The sequence below is a fragment of the Macaca fascicularis genome, chromosome 11, assembly GCF_037993035.2.
Source record: "Macaca fascicularis isolate 582-1 chromosome 11, T2T-MFA8v1.1".
Taxonomy (NCBI): Eukaryota; Metazoa; Chordata; class Mammalia; order Primates; family Cercopithecidae; genus Macaca; species Macaca fascicularis.
The window spans coordinates 23,949,872-23,977,215 of record NC_088385.1 but is presented as its reverse complement, the minus strand read 5'-3'; the positions used below and the strand labels follow the sequence as shown (position 1 = coordinate 23,977,215).

At 35.2% G+C, this 27,344-nt stretch overlaps 1 protein-coding gene across 4 annotated transcripts in view; it reads right to left on the bottom strand.

The window, feature by feature from the left end:
• Positions 1 to 27,344, bottom strand: part of SLCO1B1 (solute carrier organic anion transporter family member 1B1) — a 120,741-nt gene that overhangs the window by 67,347 nt on the left and 26,050 nt on the right. For 3 of the 4 annotated variants that reach the window (XM_074006354.1, XM_074006353.1, XM_045364830.3), the window contains one exon: positions 23,505 to 23,653. The exons of the other annotated variant lie outside the window; for it this stretch is intronic. In XM_074006354.1, coding sequence (XP_073862455.1) covers positions 23,505 to 23,588 — 84 coding nt within the window. In that variant the 5' untranslated portion in view covers positions 23,589 to 23,653. The remainder of the gene's footprint in view (positions 1 to 23,504; positions 23,654 to 27,344) is intronic. 4 annotated transcript variants of the gene reach the window in all.

The window sequence follows — 27,344 nt, the reverse complement described above, 5'->3', positions numbered from 1 at the left end:
ATATATACCTTTCTGTGATGTATGTTGTAGCCCTTCTTCAAATTTTCCAAATTAATTTATTCACAAAAGCATTAATGGGAAATATAGCTTTTGAAAAGTATTTGATAACATCGATAAAGGAGAAGGATTACATCAGATATCCCACAAAAATAACTTCACAACACTTTCCTGCACTTCACATATTTCTTTCCAAATAATACAGAAAGAGCATAAGCATAAATCATGTCATTATATGGAATCTACTATTTTTCAGGAACTGTTCCAGCTATTTTGTGTATATTATTTCTAGTGTCTGCAAAATCTTTGCCTGATATGTGTTACTGTCTTCATTATACAAATAAGAATAATAAAGTTTAGAGATGCAAAGTTATTTAACTAGAGAAACAAAACTGAAGTGAGCATAACTGGAATTGGAACAAAAGTATTATACATGAAAAAGAAAAGTAGTTCATGAACACAATATAACCCCCTTTTTCTTCGTCTCCTTTTTATCTTGAGTCAAAGCCTTATTACGTCTCACTTCGTTAATCTGTGGTACACTGCTGCTTCTCTCCATTTGAAACAATGGGAATTCTGCATGAATTTTAATGCCCAGCTTAATGCCACCTCCTTAGCGAAGCTTTATTTCTTCTAGTAGGAATTTGTTTTGTATCTGTTATACAACGAATGTATCATGTGGAATGGAAATTTTCTAGAGCAAAACACATAATAAAAATAATGAAGTTAAAAAAATTTTGAAATGTTTTATCCATGAAGATCTTTGTAATACAGCTCTATTTGCATTTTTCTCTATTTAAACTATTTAAAATATGTGTTAAAATTGTTTTACAAATTAAAAAAATGTAGTCCATTAAATTGAATAAAATATTTTTAAGTGTTCTTTTTATTGCTTACTTTAATATTAAAAAATAATGGATATAATTATTCTTGTTGGATCTATTAGTTTATTTTCATGCACATCAATAAGAACACATGTATATTCATGTATTGTATGCATTTCTTAAGAGTATCTATATTATCATGTAATTTATTTTTCTGATTTTAAAAAGTTGTTCCTAGAAATTTTAGTTTATTTATAATATTATTTAAAATCTTATTTATTTATTTATTTATTGATGTATTGAGGCAGACTCTCACTCTGTCACCCAGGCTGAAGTGCACTGTTGTGATCTCGGCTCACTGCAACCTCTGCCTACCAGGTTCCAGCGATTTTCCTGCCTCAGCCTCCTGAATAGCCAGGACTACAGGCATATGCCATCAAACCTGGCTAATTTTTATATTTTCAGTAGCGACAGGGTTTCACCGTGTTGGCCAGGCTGATCTCGAACCCTTGACCTCAAGTGATTCGCCCACCTCAGCATCCCAAAGTGCTATGACTACAGGTGTGAGTCACTGTGGCTAGCCTAAAATCTCTTTTTTAAAATTTGACATTTATGATTACTAGATTTAAAGTTGTTAATATTTTCTCTCTAACTTTTATTTTAAGTTCAGAGGTACATGTGAAGGTTTGTTATACAGGTAAACGTGTCATGGGGGTTTGAGGTACAGATTATTTCATCATCCAGGTATTAAGCCTAGTACTCAATAGTTATTTTTTCTGCTTCTCTCTCTCCTCCCACCCTCCACACTCAGCTAGACCCCAGTGTTTGTCAACCCCTTTTTTGTGTTCATGAGTTCTCATCATTCAGCTCACACTTGTAAGTGAGAACATGAAGTATTTGGTTTTCTCTTCCTGCGTTAGTTTGCTAAAGATGATAGCTTTCAGCTCCATCCATATTTCCACAAAAGACATGATCTTGTTATTTTTATGGCTGCACAGTATTTCATAGTATGTACCACATTTCCTTTATCCAATCTGTCATTGATGGGCATATAGGTTAATTCCATGTCTTTCTTTGCTATTGTGAATAATGTTGCAATGAACATTCACATGCATGTGTCTTTATAGTAGAATGATTTATATTCTTCTGGATGTATATACAGTGATGAGGTTGCTGGGTTGAATGGTAGTTCTGGTTTTAGCTCTTTGACATATTGCCACACTGCTTTGCACATGGTTGAACTAATTTACACTCCCACCAACAGTGTATAAGTGTTCACTTTCTCCACAACCTTGCCAGGCATCTGTTAGTTTTTTATTTTTTAATAATAGTGATTCTGACTAGTGTGAGATAGTCTCACTGTGGTTTTGATTTGAATTTCTCTAATGATCAGTAATGTTGGCCTTTTTTTTTTTCATGTGCTTATTGGCCATGTGTATGTCTTCTTTTGAAAAGTGTCTGTTCATACGCTTTGCCTACTTTTTAATAAGGCCATTTGTTTTTCTCTTATAAATTTAAGTGTCTTATAGATGCTGGATATTAGACTTTTGTTAGATGTATAGTTTGTAAATATTTTCTCCCATTCTGTAGGATGTCTGTTTATGCTGTTGACAGTTTCTTTTTCTGTGCAGAAGCTCTTGAGTTTAGTTATTTCTCATTTGTCAATATTTGCTTTTGTTTTGATTGCTTTTGGTGTCGTTTGTCATGAAATCTTTGTCGTTTCTATGTCCAGGATGATATTGCCTAGGTTGTCTTCCAGGGTTTTTGTAGTTGGAGGTTTTAGATTTAAGTCTTTAGTCTGTCTGGAGTTGATTTTTATGTATGGTGTAAGGAAGGGGTCCAGTTTCAATTTTCTGTGTATGACTAGCTAATTATCCCAGAACCACTTATTGAACAGGGTTCCCCCCTTCCCCAATTGCTTGTTTTTTCAGCTTTGTTGAAGAGCAAATGATCATAGGCATGCAGCCTAATTTCAGGGCTCTCTATTTGGTTCCATTGGTTTATGTGTCTGTTTTTCTACTAGTACCATGCTGATTTGGTTACTATAGTTCTGTAGTATAATTTGAAATCAGATGGCATGATGTCTCCAGCTTTGTTCTTTTTGCTTAGGATTGTCTTTGCTATTTGGGCTATTTTGGTTCTGTATGACTTTCAAAATTCTTTTTGTTTTTTAGTTCTGTGAAGAATATTGTTGGTAGCTTAATAAGAATAGCATTGAACCTGTAAGTTGCTTTGGGCAGTATGACCATCTTAATGATATTGATTCTTCCTATCTATGAGTATGAGATATTTTTCTCTTTGTTTGTGTCTTCTCTAATTTCTTTGAGCAGTGTTTCATAATTCTCAATGTAGAGATTTTTCACCTCCCCAGTTAGCTATACTTCTAAGTATTTTATTCTTTTTGTGTCAATTGTGAATGGGATTGCCTTCCCAATTTGGCTCTCGGTCTGTTATTGGTGTATAGGAATTCTAGTGACTTTTGTACATTGATTTTGTGTCCTGTAACTTTGCTGAAGTTGTTTAACAGCTGAAGGAGCTTTTGGAGTTTTCTAGATATAGAATCATGTCATCTGCAAACAGGGATAGTTTGACTTACTTTTTGACCATAGACCATTACTTTTAAAATGGTGAAAAACATTATCTTGGTAAACTCACAGCAAATAATGCTAAATAGGAATTTTCTCAATTTACTTTTATCTACGTTGAACTATGTAAATGTTTCACTTTAAATAAACTATCACATTTTCTCTCTTCAGTTTCCCGTTTTCACAAATATTTATGTAAGAAAAATTTGAATAAATTGTATTTATTATTTTTTTCATTTGCCATTTTTTATTGCTGCAAAGTCATAGGTATTTTCAATTGCTTTTTATTCAGGTATAGAATATAAGTTTACCTAATTCAAATAAGACCTGTATTAAAATAATTTTTCTATCTGTCAAGATTTTCTAAAATACAATATTAGAATTTCAAAATTATTTTATGCAATTTAAACTCTAATAAACTAATTTGGCCAGCTCTTTTTCTTATATTTATCTGCAAGTTTTGTTTTTAATAGTGAAAATATGCTACACTGTTCAAAAACAGTTTTGACTCTCTATTGATTACTTTGACTACAGAACTTCAATGCATTTTGAGAAAATGCAATAAAACCTTATAGAATTAATTTGTGCATATGTTTACTATCATAGAGGAACTTTTGTAATTCAGATCAGCATCTTCTCAGAACTTTTACAGTTTGATTATTCATATATATGTAAATGTCGGCAAGCACTGCTTCAATTAGTGGAATATCAAATATTAGACAGAATTATGGATTATATGTAAATTGTTGTAAAATATAAAAATGCTTTGCTCCATTAATTTTTTTCTTTGAAAAAGAAGAACATTATTTTCTCATATTAAGGTATGATTGACAAATAATATTCTATGTATTTAAGATATACATTATATTTTTTCATTTTAGTAAATTGTTTTCTACTACAACACCCAAGATCCAGTAAAATGTGTATTTTGTATGAGCAGAAAAAAAAGGTAATTTATTATAAATCTTGAATTTATGTTAGCTATTGTAATGTTATTTACAATAATATGAGAATTTTTTTTTTTTCTTGAGACACACTCTTACTCTATCTCCAAGGATGGAGTGCAATGGCATGGTCTTGGCTCACTGCAACCTCTGCCTCCTGGGTTCAATCGATTCTCTCACCTCAGCCTCCTGAGTAGCTGGGACTAAAGGCACGTGCCACCACACTTGGCTAATTTTTGTAGTTTTAGTAGAGACGGGGTTTCACTATGTTGGCCAGGCTTGTCTCGATCTCCTGACCTCGTGATCCGCCCGCCTCGGCCTCCCAAAGTGCTGGGATTGATTACAGGCATGAGCCACACACCCGGCCTAATGTGAGAAATTTTTACCTTTGAAAAATACAGTTTGAAAAATTATGTTTTTATTCTATGAATTTAGTTTCAAAAATTTATTGAATTAATTATTTTTTGAATTTTGAACATCTAATAACATGGATATGCAATTGTCATCACTTAATCATTTGCAAAGTTATTTTTCTGCTAATGACATCAACATATTAATAGCTATTACTTTACTTAGTATACTTAGGAATAAGAAGTTGGATAAAACTGGAACATAGGATGGGTATACACTTGTTAAATGTTTGTTGAATTTTAAATAATCTTTGATTATTTTCACATATTAAAGAATTTAGTATTTTATTTTATTTTATTTTATTTTATTTCTTTGAGACGGAGTCTGACTCTGTCGCTCAGGGTTTAGTGCAGTGGCATGATCTCGGCTCACTGCAAGCTCCACCTGCCTGGTTCACGCCATTCTCCTGTCTCAGCCTCCTGAGTAGCTGAGATTACAGGTGCCGGCCACCACGCCTGGCTAATTTTTCTATTTTTAGTAGAGACGGGGTTTTACCGTTTTAGCCAGGATGGTCTGGATCTCCTGACCTTGTGATCCACCCGCCTTAGCTTCCCAAAGTGCTGGGATTATAGGCGTGAGCCACCACACCCAAGCAGTTTTTAAAATTATTTTACTCTTCACATCAATTTGATGACAAAGGGCATTCCTTAACTTGTTTTATTGAAATTCAAAACTATTTCAATTGAATAACACAAATAATTTGGCCTCTCTTTATCTTCCAATTAATCTTGAAAAATTACCACTGCATTTTCCCTGCCCTTCAGGAACAAATTATACAGTCTTGGCTGGGCGCGGTGGCTCACGCCTGTAATCCCAGCACTTTGGGAGGCTGAGAGGGGCAGATCATGAGGTCAGGAGATCGAGACTATCCTGGCTAACATGATGAAACCCCGTCTCTACTAAAAATACAAAAAATTAGCCAGGCGTGGTGGCGGGAGCCTGTAGTCCCAGCTACTTGGGAGGCTGAGGTGGCAGAATGGCGTGAACCTGGGAGGCGGAGCTTGCAGTGGGCCACTGCAGCCTGGGAGACACAGTAAGACCCCATCTCAAAAAAAAAAAAAAAAAAAAAATTTACAGTCTTAATTAACTTCTGAACATTTGTAGTTATTTCTTCTTATCTGAATTGTACAATTGCTTAGAAGATTTTCTGGTTAGAATGTTGTATATATCATTTTATTATTAGCCATCAGTTTCCATAGTTTTAGTTTAATTTTGAATTGAATGTATGAGTATAAACTCAATATACATGATTCAAGTACGTTTTACTGGTGCATTTCAGAAAGCGTAGGCTGTCTTTATTTCATGTGTGTTTCTAAACCTAATATTTTCCTTCTTTTTTCTTCTACTTTACACTCACTTTACTATATTCTTGGCTAAATCAGAAACCCATCTGTGGACTTAGATCGTATGTTATACAATAAAAGAGAATGTACTTTAGAGTCAGATCTGGGCCAAGTTTTTGTTTTTTGTTTATTTTGCTGCTATTTGTTTGTTTTTGCTTGCTAACCTTACAAAGATGAAAAAGTTACACAATTCACAGAAATATAGTTTCCTCATAAATAGTAGTATAATATAGAATATTTAACTTACTTATTTTAGAAGCTCATGGTAAGATTCAAAAGAAATTATGTTCATGTGTTCATGAACATGTTCGTGAATATCAATGCATTGTACATGTATCATATTTGGAAGACTATTGATTTATCCTTCTTTCTCTCTATTCATATAAATTTTATTTCTGAAACTTAAATTCATTCACAGTTCATTTACACAAATTATGTTAGCAGTAGGAGAAGAGCAGGAAGAGCGTTGAGCATCAAGTTGCTTGTTATCACCTCTGTAAAATACCTTTTGGATGAGTTTAAAATATGAATTACAGAGTGAAAAATTATAAAACACTTTTCTCATGCATAAATTGGATGATGTACCCCAGCTCAAGATATAAATTTGTATTAAGCATCAGTATTATGCTTTTTAAAAGGTTCTTGTTTATAAACCTACATTGCTTTGCTTTAACTTTATATAATTTTGATAGATTAAGATAGCACTTTTTAAAATCTCAGATTTTTTTCCATTATTAACTAACATTAGGCAATTCTATCTTTAACAGTAGTCACGTTAGCCAAATAAATTTCTTATGATTAATTCCTCTTACATTTTACAATGCTTGTCATCTGTTTGTGCATTTCTGTGCTGATTTGATTAATTTCAGGCAAATTTTATAAATTCACCATTAAAATCTCATTCTTTTGTGATATCCTAGCAGTTGCCTGTGTCATTAGATTTAGTTGCTTATGAATTTTAAAGTTCTTTTACTTAAAAGATGAACATTTGTCATAAATTCTTTGTTTAATATCATTATTTTAATATAATATTTTCAAACATGGTAGAGTTTCAAAATCATAGACTTTGACATAATTTTTTAATCATTTACCTAATGTTTTTAATCATTTACCTAAATGGAGGGTGTAGCTCCTAGCATTCAAAGGTCTCTGTTATGAAATCACAAACCTATCTTCAAATTTACCTTTGTCTCTGTCACAATACTTCTTGTATTGATTTTGGTTTTTCTTTTCAATTACTACATACTTTCCCTATTAAAATACATGGCTATTTTATTATTTTTTTGTTGCCTTCAATACAGTTGCATGATTCAGATCAGCCTCTAGTAATCAGTGCTTTCTACCTCAATGCAGGGATTGAGTACGACTGTTCAGACGTTGGTTGCAGGGGTCCTCCAGAGTAAAATCAGAGTAGCTCTGAAGTCCTGCTCAACAGAGCAGCTGAGCAAAGGACGAAAGACTAACCAGCCTGGAGCATTCCTTTCTACAGGTAATCCCCTCAGTATTTCTGCAGTACCGGTTAACAATCTCTCAAAGCAATTTCGCATTCAGGGGCCTAAGGGAGCCATGGGTAAAGAAATGCTTGTCAAAGTGCTGAGTGACATGTGGTTTATTGGTGACTGGTCTTCGCCTTCAGGCTCATCTCCCTCCCCTTTTTCTGACCTTTGCGGGTTCACAATGACAGAGTTCTATCCTTTAGCTCTTCCCTTGTGCAATTACTATAAAAAAGAAACCATCATAGCTAGGTAAGTGTGACTTCAGGGCAAAATAGTGATGTTTTTGAGAAAACATTTCAAAAGAGAAAGAAAAAAGCAAACCGGTTTGAAGACACTATAAGAAGTAATTGTTTTAGAAAACACTTACCAGGAGTTTAAAGTAAGCATTACAAATACACAAAATATATAAGAAAAAAAATTAGCCAAATGACATAAAAGCAAAATAAGATAACAAAAAAGAAGTAGAAAATATGGAGTGCAAGATGTATAATAGTTTCAAATAATATATGGGTTTAAAACAAGAAAAGAATTGGAAAATAAAATTGGTTATTTCATTTAAAATATTGAAAGCATATATAGGTAAAATGTTAAGATACACATAGTTTTAAACTAAAATTGAGAATAATTTAATTATTAATGCCTTCAAATTAGAAAAAAAATAAGTTGAAGAGGAGAAATATTTAAAGAAATAATAAATGAAAATTTTCCAATAATTTACTAAGATTAAAAACAAACAAACAAAAACGCAGGTTGAGTGCCCATTGAATGCTCAACACAAGAGATAAGTAAGAACACAGACATATTTGGAAGAAGTATGTTAAAATTTATGAATATCAAAGACAAGAAAAAAATTTGAAGCCTTTCAGGAAAGAAAGTATATCCCTTTTAACAGCAAAAGTGGGTATACAAAAGACAAAGAAACATATTTTTTAAGTATTGAAGTAAAAGAGCATTGAACCCATAATTTTATATTAAGCTAAACAGTCACTCAACTATAAAGATATATATGCTCAAGCATATAAGACCTCAAAAATACTGTAACCAAACACTCACACTGGAAACAATTTTGGAAGAATTGCTTAAATAAAAGAAGAATCAAATTCTGAAGATGTTGCATGAAATTTGTAAAGCAAAGTGAATAAAATACTTGATACATTTTCTCAATGTCTTAAAAAAATAAAACTAAAAACAGGTAAGGAGGTAAAATAGTCATAGTATCTAAAATTTAAAATTTTAGATTGAAAATCCAAATAGCATCATACTGTATAGATGGTAAGGAGGCATATCAAAGAGTATGTGAACACATGTCTCAGTCTGTTTGGAGTGCTATAAGAAAGTATAGCAAAATACAGCATATAAGAAAACTGTGTACTTTATAAACAATAGAAATTTACTTTCTACAACTCTTGAGCCAGGGAAATCTGAGATCAAGACATCAACAGATTTGGTATTTGGTGATAACTATCATCTCACTGCAACCTCACATGTTAGAAGGGGCAAGGAAGCTCTATTGGGTCTCTTTTATAAGGACATTAATTTTGTTCAAGACGACTCTACCTTCATGAACTAATCACTTTCCAAAGTCCCCCCCTTCTAATAGAATCACCTTGGTGATTATGACTCAACATACAAATTTGGGGAGAAACAAACATTCAGACCATAGAATCATGCTAGAGTGTTTGTCTTGTTATGAGAGAGATAGGCATATAAATTCAAAAAGTATAAGAAAGAATTTTAAGGGAGCATAATAAAGGAGAAAATCAGCATAATAATCTAAGATAGTAAAAACAAGTCTAACTATATCAATAGATACAATAAACATAAGTGGACAAAATTGCTAGTTTACAGATAGGTAATTTTTAGTTTGCATTTTTCTTCAAAATTTACCTCCGTGCTTTTTATAAGAGATATTGCTAAATCATGATCTTTCTTTCAATTAGCAAGGACACACAAGATCTGAATAACACTATTAACAAGACTGACCTCTCAGGCACATATAAAATTATACATCCAACAATTCAAAGAATATGCATTTTTATTAAGTACAGCAGGGAGACTTACAAACATTGATGATGTACTAGGATGTAGAAAAGTCTCAACTAATTTCAAAAATTAGTTGTCATAGCTTCCACAATGCAATTACAACAAATATTAGTGGCAAAAAAATTTATTAAGAAAAATCTCCAAATATTTGAAGAAAATTATTTTTAAACAACTGGTGTATTAATCAAGAAATCACAATGAAATCTTAAGTAAAATGTATAACTGTAAGACATGAGATAAGAAAATGCAATAAAAAATATATGCTCGCATTTCTGGTTTCTAGCTCTGGAAAACTTCAAGGAGCTGGAGGTTGCCGTTTTATAGTAACAACAAAAAAAACACTGAACCAATTTAAAATGCAACAACTCTTCCTGGATCTGTAAAAGAGGTGAGGACCAATGGCAAACGACTGCCTTCAAGATTGGAGAGACAAATAGGTGATTACAAAGAGTCACAGCTTACAGCAGTAGAGACTCATGAACAGAAATCACACAGGAACTAGTTAGTGTGAAGGTAGAAATACTTTCACTATACTTGATAAACTGCTAGAGTCTCATTCAGTATGGTTAAGTCAGCACTAAACACTCCAAGGGAACCCAGTCAGTGACCTCCACATTTTGAGTTTTCCCTCCAGGAGCTGTACCAGGTTCTTAGAGTAAATGTTGGAGAAAAATTATCCTGTTCTTTCAGTAGCATGAGGGGACAAGACGCATTTTGAAATAGACCAGAGCCCTCTGTTTTTAATAGGACTCGTAGTGCTTGCCCTCAGGCAGAACTAGTTTATCAGAGCCTCATAAGATGGTGTGTTATTAGAGCCTAAGTGACCCAAGGGAAAGGAAACACCCAACTCCAGCCAGTTCTAGTCTTCCATGTGACAGATGGAAAATACAAAAATCCATCTCTCGCTACCAAACCCATTCTGACTAAGAAGGAAAAAAAAAATACTACAAAACACTTGTGAAGGTTACAGTTCAGAGGCAAAAAAAAAAAAAAAAAAAAAAAGCCTCTTCTCTCCCACACCTTAGCAACAATTATTAAAGGCCTATGTATAGCATGTTTTTACAAAACTCAGTGCATTATGTCTGGATAACCAGAATATATTACAAGTCATCTAAAAGAAAAAAATATATAATTTTGAAGAGACAGAGCAAGAATCAGAACCGAATTCAGATATAGAAAGGATGTTGGATTTATTGGACTGAGAATTTAAAACAACTGTGATTAATATGCTAAGCATTCTAGTGGTAAAATAAAGAAGCAGGCAAGAACAGAACAATGAAAGCAGACAGATACAAATTTCATTAAAAAACAATATTATAATGTCAAAACACTGTAGCAGAAATGAAGAATGCCTTTGGTAAACATCAGTATACTGCACATGACTGATAAAAGGGTATCTGAGATTCAGGATATATGAATTAAAATCTGCAAAACTAGAAAGCAAATAAAAATAGCAAAGACAAAAAATAGAACAAAGTATCAAAAAACTGTGGGCCAACTAAAAAAGGTATAGCCTATACATAATGGAATCACTAGAAGGAGAAATAGAAAGAGACAGAAGAAATATTTGAAACAATAACAACTGAGAATTTCCCCCAAATTAATATCAGGCAAAAACAAACCACAGATCCTGGAAGTTCATAGAATAAAAAGTTGTATAAGTGCTCAAAAAGTTACACCTAGTCATGTCATTTTAAAACTATAGAAAATCACAAAGGAAAAAAATACCAAAATAATACAGAAGAAAAAATACCTTCCCCATAACCTGTGTATTTATCCATCTAACATGAAGGAGAAATAAAACTTCCTCTGAGAAATGAAAATGAAAGAACCGTTTTGCTGTAGACCAGCCTTGCAAGATGTTAAAAGGCATTCTTTACAGAAAGATAAAATAGTATAAATCAGAAACTCAGATCTACTTAAAGCGAGGAAAGCATCAGAGGAGAAATAAGTGAGCATAAAATATAAATTATTACTTTTATTATTCTTAATCTAAGACATAACTGTTTTTAAAAAGTATCTATAATGTAGTTGATTATGTATACTGACAAAAAAATGAAATGAATGATAATAATGATACAAGAAATGGAAGGAAAGTATTAGAAATAATTTGCCATTATCAGGTACTCACACTACCCGTGAAGCGGTATGAAGTCATGTGAAAGTGGACTTGGATTATTTGTAAATTTATCTTGCAAACTCCAAGGCTATGGACATATTAATGTAACTACAGTCACACATGTCATAATGACATTTAAGTCAATGTTGGATAGCATATACAATGATGGTCCCATAAGATTATAATACCGTATTTTTACTTTATCTTTTCTATTCTCAGATATGTTTAGATACACCAATATCACTGTGTTGTAATTCTTACATTCTTTAGTAAACTACAATAATGTACAGGTTTTGGTAGCCTCAAAGTAACAGCCTATACCGTAAGCTTAGGTGTGTAGTAGGCTACAATATCTAGGTTTGTGTATGTACACACTAAGATGTTTGCACAATGACCAAATTATCTAACAATGCATTTCTCATAATGCATTCCTGCTGTTAAATGACACGTGACTATATATCAGTAATCACTTTTAACACAAATGATCTAAATGTATTAATTAAAAGACTGAAATTGACACAGTAGATCAAGTAACAAGAACCAACTATGTGTTGTCTACATGAAACCCACTTTAAATATATAAACACATAGAGATTAAAAGTAAACATGATCCTTTGAAGGAGACGAGGCAGTCTGGTTTTTGGAATTTTCAGCCTTTTTGCACTGGTTTTCTCTCGCCTTCGTGGATTTAATCTATCTTTGGTCTTTGGTGTTGGTGACTTTCAGATGGGGTTTTTGTGTGGACGTCCTTTTTGTTGATGTTGATGCTATTCCTTTCTGTTTGTTAGTTTTCCTTCTAACAGTCAGGTCCCTCAGCTGCAGGTCTGCTGGAGTTTGCTGGAGGTCCACTCCAGACCTCATTTGCCTAGGTATCACCAATGGAAGCTGCAGAACAGCAAAGATTGCTGCCTGTTCCTTCCTCTGGAAACTTCATTCCAGAGGTGCAACTGCCAGATGCCAGCCAAAGCTCTCCTGCATGAGGTGTCTGTTGACCCCTGCTGTGAGGTGTCTCCCAGTCAGGAGACACAGGGGTCAGGGACCCACTTAAGGAGGCAGTCTGTCCCTTAGCAGAACTTGAGAATGGTGCTAGGAGATCCACTGCTCTCTTCAGAGCCAGCAGAAAGGATAGTTTAAGTCTGCTGAAGCTGCACCAGAGCCGCCCCTTCTCCCAGGTGCTCTGTCCCAGATAGAGGGAATTTTATATATAAGTCCATGACTGGGGCTGCTGCCTTTCTTTAAGAGATGCCCTGCCCATAGAGGAGGAATCTAGAAAGGCAGTCTGGCTACAGGGGCTTTGTGGAGCTGCATTGGACTCCAAACCAGTTCAAACTTCCTAGTGGCTTTGTTTACACTGTGAGGGAAAAGTACCTACTCAAGCCTCAGTAATGGCAGACACCCCTCCCCCTACCAAGCTCAAGCATCCCAGGTCAACTTCAGACTACTGTGCTGGCAAGGAGAATTTCAAGCCAGTGGATCTCAGCTTGCTGGGTTCTATGAGGGTGGGATTTGCTGAGCTACACCAAGTGGCTCCCTGGCTTCAGCCCCTTTTCCAGGGGAGTGAATGGTTCTGTATTGCTGGTGTCCCAGGCACCACTTGAGTTTAAAAAGAAAATCCTGCAGCTATCTCAGTGTCTGCACAAATGGCCACCCAGTTTTGTGCTTGCAACCCAGGGCCCTGGTGGTATAGGCACCCAAGGGAATCTTCTGGTCTGCAGGTGGTGAAGACTGTGGGAAAAACATAGTATCTGGACCAGAATGCACCATTCCTCACGGCACAGTCCCTCATGGCTTTCCTTGGCTAGGGAAGGAAGTTTCCCTACCACTTGCACTTCCCAGGTGAGGTGATGCCCCACTCTGTTTCAGCTTGCCTTCTGTCAGCTGCACCCACTGTCTAACAAGTCCCAATGAGATGAGCTGGGTACCTCAGTTGAAATTGCAGAAATCACCCACCTTCTGTGTTGATCTTTTTGAGAGCTGCACACTGCAGCTGTGATAAAATCTCTCAATAAACTAGGTATTGATGAAACATATCTCAAAATAATAAGAGCTATTTATGACAAACCCACAGCCAATATCCTACTGAATGGGTGAAAGCTGGAAGCATTCCCTTTTATTTGTTTTTTTTTTTTTTCTTTTTTTTCTTTTTTTTGAGACAGAGTCTTGCTCTGTCACCCAGGCTGGAGTGCAGTGGCCGGATCTCGGCTCACTGCAAGCTCCGCCTCTTGGGTTTACACCATTCTCCTGCCTCAGCCTCCTGAGTAGCTGGGACTACAGGCGCCCGCCACCTCGCCCAGCTAGTTTTTTTGTATTTTTTAGTAGAGACGGGGTTTCACCATGTTAGCCAGGATGGTCTCGATCTCCTGATCTCGTGATCCGCCCATCTCGGCCTCCCAAAGTGCTGGGACTACAGGCTTGAGCCACTGCACCCGGCCAGCATTCCCTTTGAAAACTGGCACAAGACAAGGATGTCTTCTCTCACCACTCCTGTTCAACATAGTATTGGAAGTTCTAGCCAGGGCAATCAGGCAAGAGAAAGAAATGAAATACATTCAAATAAGAAGAGAGGAAATCAAGTTGTCTTTGTTTGCAGATGATATGATTGTATATTTAGAAAACCCCATTGTCTCAGTCCAAAATCTCCTTAAGCTGATAAGAAACTTCAGCAAAGTCTCAGGATACAAAATCAATATGTAAAAATCGCAAGCATTCCTATACACCAATAATAGACAGACAGAGAGCCAAATCATGAGTGAATCCCATTTACAATTGCTACAAAGAGAATAAAATAACTAGAAATACAACTTACAAGGGATGTGAAGGACCTCTTCAAGGGGAACTACAAACCACTGCTCAAGGAAATAAGAGAAGACACAACCAAATGGAAAAACATTTCATGCTCATGGATAGGAAGAATCAATATGGTGAAAATGACCATACTGCCCAAAGTAATTTATAGATTCAATGCTATCCCCATCAAGCTACTGCTGACTTTCTTCACAGAATTAGAAAAAACGACTTTAAATTTCATATAGAACCAATAAAAAGCCTGTATAGCCAAGACAATCCTAAGCAAAAAGAACAAAGCAGGAGGCATCACGCTTCCTGACTTCAAACAATACTACAAGGCTACAGTAACCAAAACAGCATGGTACTGGTACCAAAACAGATATATAGACCAATGGAACAGAACAGAGGCCTCAGAAATAATGCCACGTATCTGCAACCATCTGATCTTTGACATATCTGATCAAAAAAAGCAATGGAAAAAGGATTCCCTATTTAATATATGGTGTTGGGAAAACTGGCTAGCCATATGCAGAAAATGAAAACTGGACCCCTTTCTTACACCTTATTCAAAAATTAACTCAAGATGGATTAAAGACTTAAATGTAAGACCTAACACCATAAAAACCCTAGAAGAAAACCTAGGCAATACCATTCAGGACATAGGCATGGACAAATACTTCGTGACTAAAACACAGAAAGCAATGACAACAAAAGCCCAAATTGACAAATGAGATCTAATTAAACTAAAAAGCTTCTGCACAGCAAAAGAAACTATCATCAGAGTGAACAGGTAACCTACAGAATGGGAGAAAATTTTTACAATCTATCCATCTGACAAAGAGCTACTAATATCCAGAATCTACAAGGAATTTAAACAAATGTACAAGAAAAACAAACAAACAAACAATGCCATCAAAAAGTGGGTGAAGGATATGAACAGACACTTCTCAAAATAAGACATTTATGCGGCCAACAAACCTATAAAAAAAGCTCATCATCACTGGTTATTAGAGAATGCAAATCAAAACCACAATGAGATACCATCTCACGCCAGTTAGAATGGAGATTATTAAAAAGTCAGGGAACAACAGATGTTAGAGAGGATGTGGAGAAATAGGAACACCTTTACCCTGTTGGTGGGAGTGTAAATTAATTCAACCTTTGTGGAAGACAGTGTGGCAATTCCTCAGGAATCTAGAACCAGAAATACCATTTGACCCAGTAAACCCATACTGGATATATACCCATAGGATTATAAATCATTCTACTATAAAGACGCATGCACATGTATGTTTATTGCAGTACTATTCCCAACAGCAAAGACTTGGAACCAACCCAAATGCTCATCAATAATTGACTGGTTAAGTAAAATGTGGCACATATACACCATGGAATACTATGTAGCTGAGAGGTAACAATGTGCTAGCAGCCCTCGCTTGCTCTCAGCCCCTCCTTGACCTCGGTGTCCACTCTGGCCACACTTGAGGAACCCTTCAGCCCACTGCTGCACTGTGGGAGCCCCTCTCTGGGCTGGCTGAGCCAACTCCCTCTGCTTGTGGGGAGGTATGGAGGGAGACGCATGGACAGGAACTGGGGCTGCATGCGGTGCTCGTGGGTCAGCGTGAGTTCCGGGTGGGTGCGGGCTCGGTAAGCCCTGCACTCTGAGCAGCCAGCTGGTGCCACCGGTCCCAGGCAGTGAGGGGCTTAGCACCTGGGTCAGCAGCTGTGGAGGGTGCACTGGGTCCCCTAGCACTGCTGGCCCGCCCATGCTGCACTTGAATTATCACCGGGCCCCAGCTGCCTCCCTGCAGGGCAGGGCTCATGACCTGCAGCCCACCATGCCCAAATCCCACCCTGCCACCACTGCCAGTGAGCTCCCACATGGCTTGAGCTTCCCAGATGGGTGCCACACCGGCTCCGCAGTGCCGGGTCCCATTGACTGCCCAAGGGCTGAGGAGCGTAGGCACACGGCATGGGACTGGCAGGCAGCTCTGCCCATAGTCCCAGTGCAGGATCCACTAGGTAAAACCAGCTGGGCTCCTGAGTTGGGTGGGGACTTGGAGAACTTTTATGTCTAGCTGGTGGATTGTATATGCACAAATCAGCACTATGTGTCTAGCTTATGGTTTGTAAACACACGAATCAGCACCCTGTCTCTAGCTCAAGGTTTGTAAATGCACCCATCAATGCTGTGTCTCGCTAATCTAGTGGGGACTTGGAGAACTTTTGTGTCTAGCTAGAGGATTGTAAATGCACCAATCAGCACTTTGTGTCTAGCTAAAGGATTGTAAATGCACCAATCAGCACTCTGTGTCTAGCTAAAGGTTTGTAAATGCACCAATCAGTGCTCTGTGTCTAGCTAATCTAGTGGGGACTTGGAGAACTTTTGTGTCTAGCTAAAGGATTGTAAATGCACCAATCAGCACTCTGTGTCTAGCTCAAGGTTTGTAAACACACCAATCAGCACCCTGTCAAAATGGACCAATCAGCTCTCTGTAAAATGGGCCAATAAGCTCTCTGTAAAATGGACCAATCAGCAGGATGTGGGTGGGGTCGGATAAAGGAATAAAAGCAGGCTGCCCCAGCCAGCAGTGGCAACCCATTCTGGTCCCCTTCCATGCTGTAGAAACTTTGTTCTTTCACTCTTTGCAATAAATCTTGCTGCTGCACACTCTTTGGGTCTGTGCCACCTTTATGAGTTGTAACACTCACTGCAAAAGTCTGCAGCTTCACTCCTGAAGCTAGCGAGACCCTGAACCCTCTGGGAGGGACGAACAACTCCAGATGCACCACCTTTAAGAGCTGTAACACTCACCATGAGGATCTGCAGCTTCACTATTGAAGTCAGCGAGACCACGAACCCACCAGAAGGAAGAAACTCCCGACACATCTGAACATCTGAAGGAACAAACTCCAGACGCACCATCTTTAAGAACTGTAACACTCACTGTAAGGGTCCGTGGCTTCATTCTTGAAGTCAGCAAGACCAAGAACCCACCAATTCTGGACACACAGCCACAGGAAAGAATGAGTTTATGTCCTTTGCAGGGACATAGATGAAGCTGGAAGCCATCATTCTCAGTAAACTAACATAGGAGCAGAAATCCAAACACCACATGTTCTCACTCATAAGTGGGAGTTAAACAATGAGAACACATGGACACAGTGAGGGGAACATTACACACCAGCACCTGTTGGGGATTGGGGGGCTAAGGGAAGAGTAGCATTAGGACAAATACCTAATGTAGATGACGGGTTGATGGGTGCAGCAAACCACCATGGCATGTGTTTACCTGTGTAACAAACGTGCACGTTCTGCACATGTATCCCAGAACTTGAAGTATAATTTTTTTAAAAAGTAAAGAAGTGGAGAAAAACATTCCATGGTAATAATAACCAAAACAAAGCAAGACAATCTAAATTAATTTTGGACACAGCAGACTCTAAAGCAAGGAAATTAACAGTGGTAAAAATGGGGCATTACAAAATGATAAAGGGGTCAATTCTTAAAAAGACGTAACACTTCTTAACATAGAGGCACCAAACAGCAGAGCAGCAAACTATCTGAAGTAAAAGCTAGTAGAAATACAAGGAGAAATAAATGAATACACTATGGTACTTGGAGACTCTACACCTCTCCAGAAATGGAAAGATACAGCAGGAAAAAACAGGAAGAACATGATTGACCTTAACAACATCATCAATTAACGGGACATGATAAACATCTATAAGTTATTTCATCCAACAACAGCAGAATACACATTCTTCTTAAGCTTACATGGAACATTCACCAAGATATATCGCAGGCTAAGCCATAAAACACACCTTAACACATTTAAACTAATAGAGGTTGTAGTGACAACAATTAAATTAAGCTAGAATATAACAGAAAGATAACTGGAAACATATCAAAATATGTGGAGATTAACTACCACACTTTTAAGTAACATATGAGTCAAAAGAAATCTGAAGAAAAATTTTAAAACATTTTGAAAAAAATAAAATTAAACATACAAACGATCAAAATTTGTGAAAGGTAGCAAAATCAATGCTTAGATAAAGATTTATTACACTGAATGCATATATTAGAAAATAAGAAAACTCTAAAATCAATATCTAAGTTTCCACCTTGGGAAAATCAAAAAGAAAAGCAAATTAAATTTTAAGTAAGCACAAGAAAAAATAGAATAAAAATTAGGCCTGAAATCAATTAAATTACAAGCAGGAAATCAATAGAGAAAATTGACACAACCACAGGTTAATTCTTTAGAAAGATAATTGACCCAGCCAGGTTATCTAAGAAAATGAGGGAAGACACAAATTACTAATAACAGAAATAAAGGAGGGTACATAACTACAGATCCTATATACACGAAAAGGATAATAAAGAAATATTATAAGCAATACTCTGCCTACAACTATAATAACCCATATAAAATAGACCAATATATTGAAAGACACAATCTACCCAAATTTGTACAAGAATAAATAGACAATATTAAAAGGACTATTTCTGTTTAAGAAATTGAACTGATTTTAATAACTTTCCAAAACAGAAAGAAACAGGCCTACATGGTTTCACTGATGAATTCTACCAAATACTTAAGAATTAATTTATATCAATTCTCTACAATTTTTTTCAGAGGTTAGAAGCAGAAAAAATACTTTCTATCTCATTTATTGAGGCCAACATTACCCTAATACCAAGATCAGACAAAGATATTACAAATAAGTCCTTAAACTGATAAAATATATTAAAAAAATAAATGTACTAAAACTTGGAAATAGGCAAATGTAACCAGCCCCACTTGCATTCAGCAATGGATTTCATGATAATATAATATTTATAAGAATCAAGGAGCACAGACAAATACCAAAATAAAACACCATTTTATGCCTACTTAAATTGCAAAAATCTAGAAGTCACATAATTCCAAATGTTGGAGCGAATGTATACTCCAATTTTCATTTACATATTACTTGTGATCAAGTAAATTAATGTAGTCACTTTAAAAAGAAACAGCTTCCAGCTGTAATGACTCATACCTGTAATTCCAGCACTTTGGGAGGCCAAGGCAGACAGATCACTTGAGCCTAGGAGTTCAACACCAGCCTGGCAACAAGGTAAAACCTCATCTCTACTAAAAATACAAAAAAAAAAAAAAAAAAAAAAAGAAAGTGCTGGGTGAGGTGGCATGTGCCTGTAGTTCCAGCTACTCAGGAGGTGGGAGAATCACTTAAGCCTAGGAGGTGGAGTTTGCGGTGAGCCAAGATTATGCCACTGCACTCCAGCCTGGGTAACAGAAGCCCTGTCTCAAAAAAAGGGCAGCAACTATAATGCTATTATGTTGGAACTTTCCAATTTATTGAGTTTCTATGTAACACTGTGCTAAGCACCTTATAAATATCCTGACAACTCTGAGATAAATATTATTTCAATTTATTAATTTTCTAGCTTATGGATGTCATGACCTGTGAGTTGGGCCTCTTGAAGACAACGAAATGGTTGGGTCTTGCTTCTTTATCCAACTTGCTATTCTATGCCTTTTAAGTGTGAGCATTTAACCCATTTACATTCAAGATTAATATTGATATATGAAGATTTGATTCTGTCATAATGTTGTTAGCTGGTTATTATGTTGACTTGATTGCATAATTGCTTTATAACGTCAGTGGGCTCTGTAGTTAAGTCCATTTTTGTGGTGACAGGTATCACTCTTTCATTTCCATGTTTAGGACTCCCTTAAGCATCTCTTGTAAGACAGGTCTAATGGTTAACAAATTCTGTTAGCATTTGCTCGACTGAAAAGAATATTTTTTCTTTACTTATGAAGCTTAGTTTGGCAGAATATAAAATTCTTAGTTGAAATTTCTTTTCTTTAAGGATGGTGAAATTAGGTCCCCAATCTCTTCTAGCTGGTAGAAAGATTTATTGTTAGACTGATGGGGCCCCTTCTCTCTAGCTGCCTTCAAGGTTTTTTTCTTTCATGTTTACCTTGGAGAATCTGATGATTATGTGTCTTCTGGATGGCCATCTTGTATAGTATCTTGAAGGGATTCTTTGAATTTTTTGAATTTGCATATTGACCTCTCTAGCAAGATTGGGAAATTTTTCACGGACTGTGTCCTCAAATACGTTTTCCAAGTTGCTTACTCTTTCTCCTTCTCTTGCAGGAATGCCAGTGAGTCACAGGTTTAGTCTCTTTACATAATCCCATATTTCTCAGAGATTTTGTTCATTAATATTTTTCTTTTAATCTTGTCTGCTTGTGTTGATTCAAAGGGGTAGTCTTTAAACTCTGAGATTCTTTCTTAAGCTTGGTCTATTTTGTTGTTAATTACTATAATTGTATTATGAAATTCCTGTAGTAAAATATTTAATTTCAGAAGTTAATTTTGATTCTTTCTTAAAATGACTATGTCATCTTTAAACTCTTGAAATGTTTTCCTGTTTTCTTTGGATTGTGTTTAAATCTTCTCCTGTATCTTGTTGAGTTTAAATTTGAAGAAAAGAAATGACGAGCATAATGATGAGGCATATACTAGCAGGTTCTATGTAATGTAGTTAGTTCAGTACAAAAATTGAGGAGAAGGGGTAGAAAAGAATCCAAGTATTTGATTTCTGAAAGTATTGTTTTTATTTACATGGATACATTATCAATTTGCACTTATACATTGCCACCTGCTGAGTCTGTACATGTAAGTAAGTAACAACATGTATATTTGGGTGTGTGTATGCATGTTAGCAAGTGTTAGAATCCATGGTTGCTTGACACTCAATAATTTAATCTTAAGATAATTTTTTAGAAGTAGGGGGAAGTTATTAAAGAGAGCACTTATAAAACCCTGCTTGCCATAACATCTTGAGGTACTAATATTACAAAAATCCACATTTATTTTAGCGATATGGGATAGAGTTGAGAGCATAAGATTTGGAATCAGATTGCCTGAGTTCAGACCTTCAGTGTACACAATTACCAACTTTGAGACCTAGGAGAAGACATTTGCCACTTCTATGTCTAGGTTTTTTTCATCTGAAAAGGGGAGATAATAGCATCCAGTTGATAGAATTGTGGTAAGAAAAAAATCTGTTAGCAAAAGTAAAACACTAAACCAATGTCTGGCATATATAGTAAATGCTCGATAAATGTTAGCTACTATTATTAAGGTTTCTCTCATCTTTTTTTATGCTCCTGAATTACATTTGTTTTACCATTATGTTTTCATTATCTTTCTATCTATAGAGATATCTCTAATTCATAATATTTCAAATACAGAAAATTAAGAAATCAGATAAAATGTAATTTAATGAAAGTAAAAGTCAATATATTTTCAACAACTTTTGTTAATACTTTGAAGTCCTAAACTTCATAAAAAATTAAAATACCCTTCATTTAAAAAATTTTCTTTCATCATGTTTTCATTCCTCATGAATAAAAAGTAAGCTCAGAAATGCAACAGACTTCAACTACAGGCACACAGGTCTTTATAGAATTATTGTAAAATGATTGTTGAGTTTAATATTCTTTCTCAACAACATATCAATGTTAACAACTTAAGTTAGTGAAAATACTATTTTAAATATCACTTGTAGACTTGATTAACCAATTTAGCGATGTTTCTGAAATACCAGCATTAGTGATGTCAGTCTTATCCCAGTATCTTCCTCTAGCTCTGGTCGTCTTCATTGGGCTGCAGTTAAGGTCCTTTCCATACAATGCTAATTCCCTAACTCCCAGCTTCTCCAGATATGCTATAAGGGATCACTCTGGAAATGTTATTGCTCCAGGCAATTTGCTGCCACTTTGCTGTGCACATGTAAGTGAAATCACTGAAACACTCAGTATTTCAAAATAAAAACAATTCAGTACATTATGTTACCCTTAGAATATAGAACATAATTCACTTGCATTAACCAGTACTTTTTCCTTATGTCTGCCATTCTGCCTAAATAATACTCAAATATTTCATCAGAGAAGATTTTATCAGTGATCTCAGAAAACAAATTTTATGTTCCCTGGACGAAGTTAAAAGGAACCTTTTATCACATTATTGCAATCGACTCCAATCTTGGTGGTCTTTATTCAGCTGTATATAAGACTACAAATTTGACTAAATAAAAAATGTAAAACATTTGCTAAAAGGTGACCCTTATTTATTTGTTGATTTCCTCAAGACTTCCGTATGGGGATTTAAAGGCTTTGACTTGGGTTCCAGGGTTTTCAATTCACAATGTATGTACATGACTTCAGGTAAATTTCTTAACTTTTCTGAGTCTTGGCTTCCCATTTAGCATTGTGCTTAGGAGTACTCCTTCCTGTTTATAAAAATGCCAGCATCACTTAACACCTCACCTGTATCATTTAATACAGTTTGTGTCAAAAGCAAAAGGCAGAATTATTACTTTTATCAGCTCGCAAATGAAAAAATTATATATCTTTTCTAAATCATCAAACAGGTCTTTGAGCCAGGTTTTTGACTATCATAGACTTCTGTTCCATGAGCCTAAATTACTTATCAGAATTTTTTTAAATGTTGTTTTTTTTTAAAAGAATTTTTAAATAAGACAGTATCACAAAGTGAGTCCCAAGACATTTTCTAAGTTTCTAAGTTAATTTCAAGAATTTTTAACATATTATTCATTTTGCATTTTTATTTTTAATCACATTCGTAAGTATCTCGTGATCAATCCAAAACCAAAGAGAAGCTATCAAAATATTTCTACATTTTCTACATTGATAAACTTTTAAGTATCAAAAATTTCACCAAAGAAATACTTGATCAGATTAAAAGACTGGTTGAAATGAAGGTATGAATCATTATGTTAATATTTCAATATATGCTTCAATTGAAAATCATAATTTGAAATATAATGTTCTTTTTAACAACTTGCTTTCTATACATTAAAGTTCCCTGTTTACGTATTTTAGCTCAAAAACATAAAACTTATTCCACCTTCAATCCATTGCAGTGTCTTGTTTTCTTATTCTCTGAAGATTGTGCCTCTGCTGTTTTATCCAAATGTTTATTTTGGTCCATGATTGAAATATAGATATCATATGAATATTTTCAGTTGTTGTTGATGCTTCGTTTGAAACAATCACCTATTAAGGAAGAAAAAATATAGTTTATTTTATTTTTTACAGTATATAATTTAGAAATAAGAAAAGCCACAAGGCCATCATCAATCAATCAACCATTCACTAACATTCATTCAGGGTCTACTATGTCTTGACCACTCTGCTAGATCAATGCTGGACACAAAAATAGGAAAGACAGACACAAATTCTAGCCTAAGGATATTATAACTTAATAGAAAAATAAATTTGTGGAGAGAAATTTGAAACAAATAGGTAATATAGAATCACACGCCAGATTACACAAACATTTTACATTATAGAAACTTAAATTATCTTTTCTACACACCTATATTGTAAAATTTATAAAAGCAAATATATGTTTTCTTTATCCTTATAGTTTTAAAATGTGCCAATTAGTCCCTTGCACAGAGTAGATATTCAAAATGGATACAAAAACAATATAAACAATTAAATCAGAATGGCCTCAGAGTTTAATAAAGGAGACACCACTGGAATCAGGCTCAAAAGGCAGACAGAATTTGGATTTGTTAAAAAGAGCAAAGTGTACTCCTAGTACTTCTCAGAGCAACTCTGGTATTGCTTGACTTTACCACCATCATGATGTTACTTTATTTTGATTTTGTTCATTTCTTTTCCAAGAGAAAATGCATATAGTTGAAAATGCAAATTAAAAAAAACCAAAGATTCTTCCTCTGACTCTTGTCCCCTTATCCAGAAATATAATATGCATTTTTCAGTAAGTACATAATATTTTCCTTTTCAACACAAGTCCTAGCATACCTTAAACATTATTTTCTACCTTTTTATCTTCTCTATATAGTTAACTTTGTGTTAATAAAAGTCTTTCTCATTTTTCTTATGGTAGCAGGGTATTAAGTTGTCCATAATATATGTAACTGGTTCTATATTATTCAGCATTTAGGTTGTATCTAATCATTTCATATTAAAGATGTTCTTAATATATTGTGTGCCATTTTGGTTTTTTGTGGCCATATCTGTAGAATAAGTTCAACAACTAGAGTTTTGGAGTCAACGTATAAGGGAAATTGTTATTTTGAAAGTCATTAAGGTCCTATTTTAAAGACTAGTAAAATGACTTCACTTTTTACTTCAATTGACTCTTTTATATAGAATACAATGTGTTCTTCACGGAGTTTTAGAAATACATTCTAGTTCATATGTGTGTAAACAATACATATTTATGTATCTAAGATATCTATATAAGCAGACACAGCATAGATACATGATATTAAATAGGGCACTAATTATAAAATATGTGTGATATATGTTATATGTACAGTTGATACTTGTTACAATAGTTATGTTTAATAAAGTTGCTGGGAACACTGAACATCTCTCCAAGGTTGTTCCTTGGAGAGATGTCAGGGTAGTTACGTGCCTGTGTGCCTCTGGTCACAATATTTTTGTAAAATGTTCAATAGAGAACTGTGTTTTCTGTATGTTTTGTTTAAAGACACTTTATTTAATACATACTCTTGATTATTAACATTGAATTAGTTGTCAATAACACTGCAGTTCAGGCTTAGAGGAAGCTTATACAGCATATGTGTCTTTTCCCTCGGTTACTCTCATGCACCGGACAGCACTCAGCACCATCTTTGGGGCCCATTTGAAACATTAAACTCAGAAACACAAAACACAGAAGTGCCAAAAATGTGGCAACAAACACACTGTGAAAAGGATATTTGTTTATCATATGTGAGCTGAAACAGGAAGACGGAGCTTCACTTTGTTCAACCTCAGTTAGGAACATGGCAGCTCAAATTTTTCACCACTTTGCACATGCATGTGAATGCCCATGAAAGCCCAGCAGTATTCATTTTGATGTCACAAAGGAATTTTAGTGAGTAGATAAATTTTCTTACATAGAATTTGTGAATAATGCGGCTCGACTCCATATTTCATTCACTAATTTATTCAACAAGGGCTTATTGATTCTGAATAATATAAATATTATAATACATATTTAAGGGATAGTGCATAAATGTGGAAGCAATAAATAGGATATTATCACTTATGTATATGTGAGTATATATATACATATGGTTGAATACAGAAACCCATATATGTGTGCCTCTAAGTGAACTCCAATTATTACATTTTGTGTGTGTGTGTGTTTTATGCATGCCTGTACCTAGATAGGTCGGGTTTCTGGGTTCAGTGAGTGAGGAAAAAGTCAATGACTGGTTAGTCTCAAGGTAATAAGCTGTCCTTTGATAAATTTCACCCCACTTTTTCCATGAATATCTGTTTCTATTTCTTTCTTCATAATTTAAATATTAGGAAATCCTTTTTTTTAAAAAAATTATGTAATAGCAAATATCTTTGTATGACTTGCAAGGTGGATACTCTTCCCTTAGTTTTAGGCTTTTATTTTCTCTCTACTAACAAATATTCTTGAAGTCTTGAAGGCTATTGTCCCACCACTCCAATCCTGGTTTATTTCAATTGATTAACTTCTGTTTGTCCTGTCTCCCACCTTTCTTTCTATCCTATGTATTTATCCTAAGAAACTTTCAAAGATCCCTTTAACCACACAAAATAAAATTCATGGTTTCTATTTGAGGGTCTTCACAACCTAAACCAAGCCCGTGATTTTAGAACCATTCTCAAAATACCCATAGCACCTGCAGACACATCGAACTACAGTCCCAAGAAGAAAGCTTTCTGCCCTCCTGTATGTTTCTTTCAATCCTGAATGTCCTTTTCCATCTCTTGGTCGTAATGCTGATCCAAATTGTACCTCTTCAATATTTTCATATTTACCTCCTGTTGATATCTTTCACCCTGCGCTGCCAGTGGAGAATATACCCAAAGTCATTACTTTTCTTTGTATTTCCCCTACTTCCCCAGACAACTATTCCACATCTCTCTCCTAGATCTTCAGATAAAATATGGAGAAAAAGAGGTGGACACTTTGTTCTTCATGTCACCAAAATGTTAAATAAGTAACTACAAAGTAACTAGAAAGTTGGAATATTAATTTAGGCTTGACTAAATGCCACACTTTCTAATTCACCTTGACATTTAACATATTTTTCTCTGAACATATTTTTTTGTCTTAAACTTCAAATGATTTGCATAAATGAATTTTGAGGACACCGTTTGTTTATAAGATAGACAGAGCCATAGGCATTTGGATTTAGTATTGCATCTCTTTCCTGAATAATTCAGTTCTTCCAAATCTGATAGGAGTAGGGTGCAGGGCAGAATCTTATCAGCCTCTACTTATCTGTGTCAAGCTTTTAATACTTAATGGGTTATAGAAAACTGGTTTAGGCAAAGTGACCCAATTTCTACCATGTACCTATGCAACTGAGGAGCAAAAAGGAAAAACAGCATTTGCTAACTTCTTAGACCTTTCATAGGGGACACATCCCCCATCTCCACCTTACTTTCACAATAAAAACAATTGTCTTACCAAGGCAGACACTTTTCTGAATTGGAGCGGGGAATTAATACTTATCGAGGCCTTAGTTCATGCCAAAAACTGTGCTGAGAACACTTTTTGCTTATTTAATTGGAGATAAATTATCTAGAAAATGTATTTCCCTTCACCCTGTATCAAACTTAAGTTGAAATAAGGAAGTTGAGGTGGTTATGTGACTTTGAGACACCTATTTTTTTTTATGTTTGCCAATTAACTCTTCCCTCTACTCCCACCCTTGGCCGC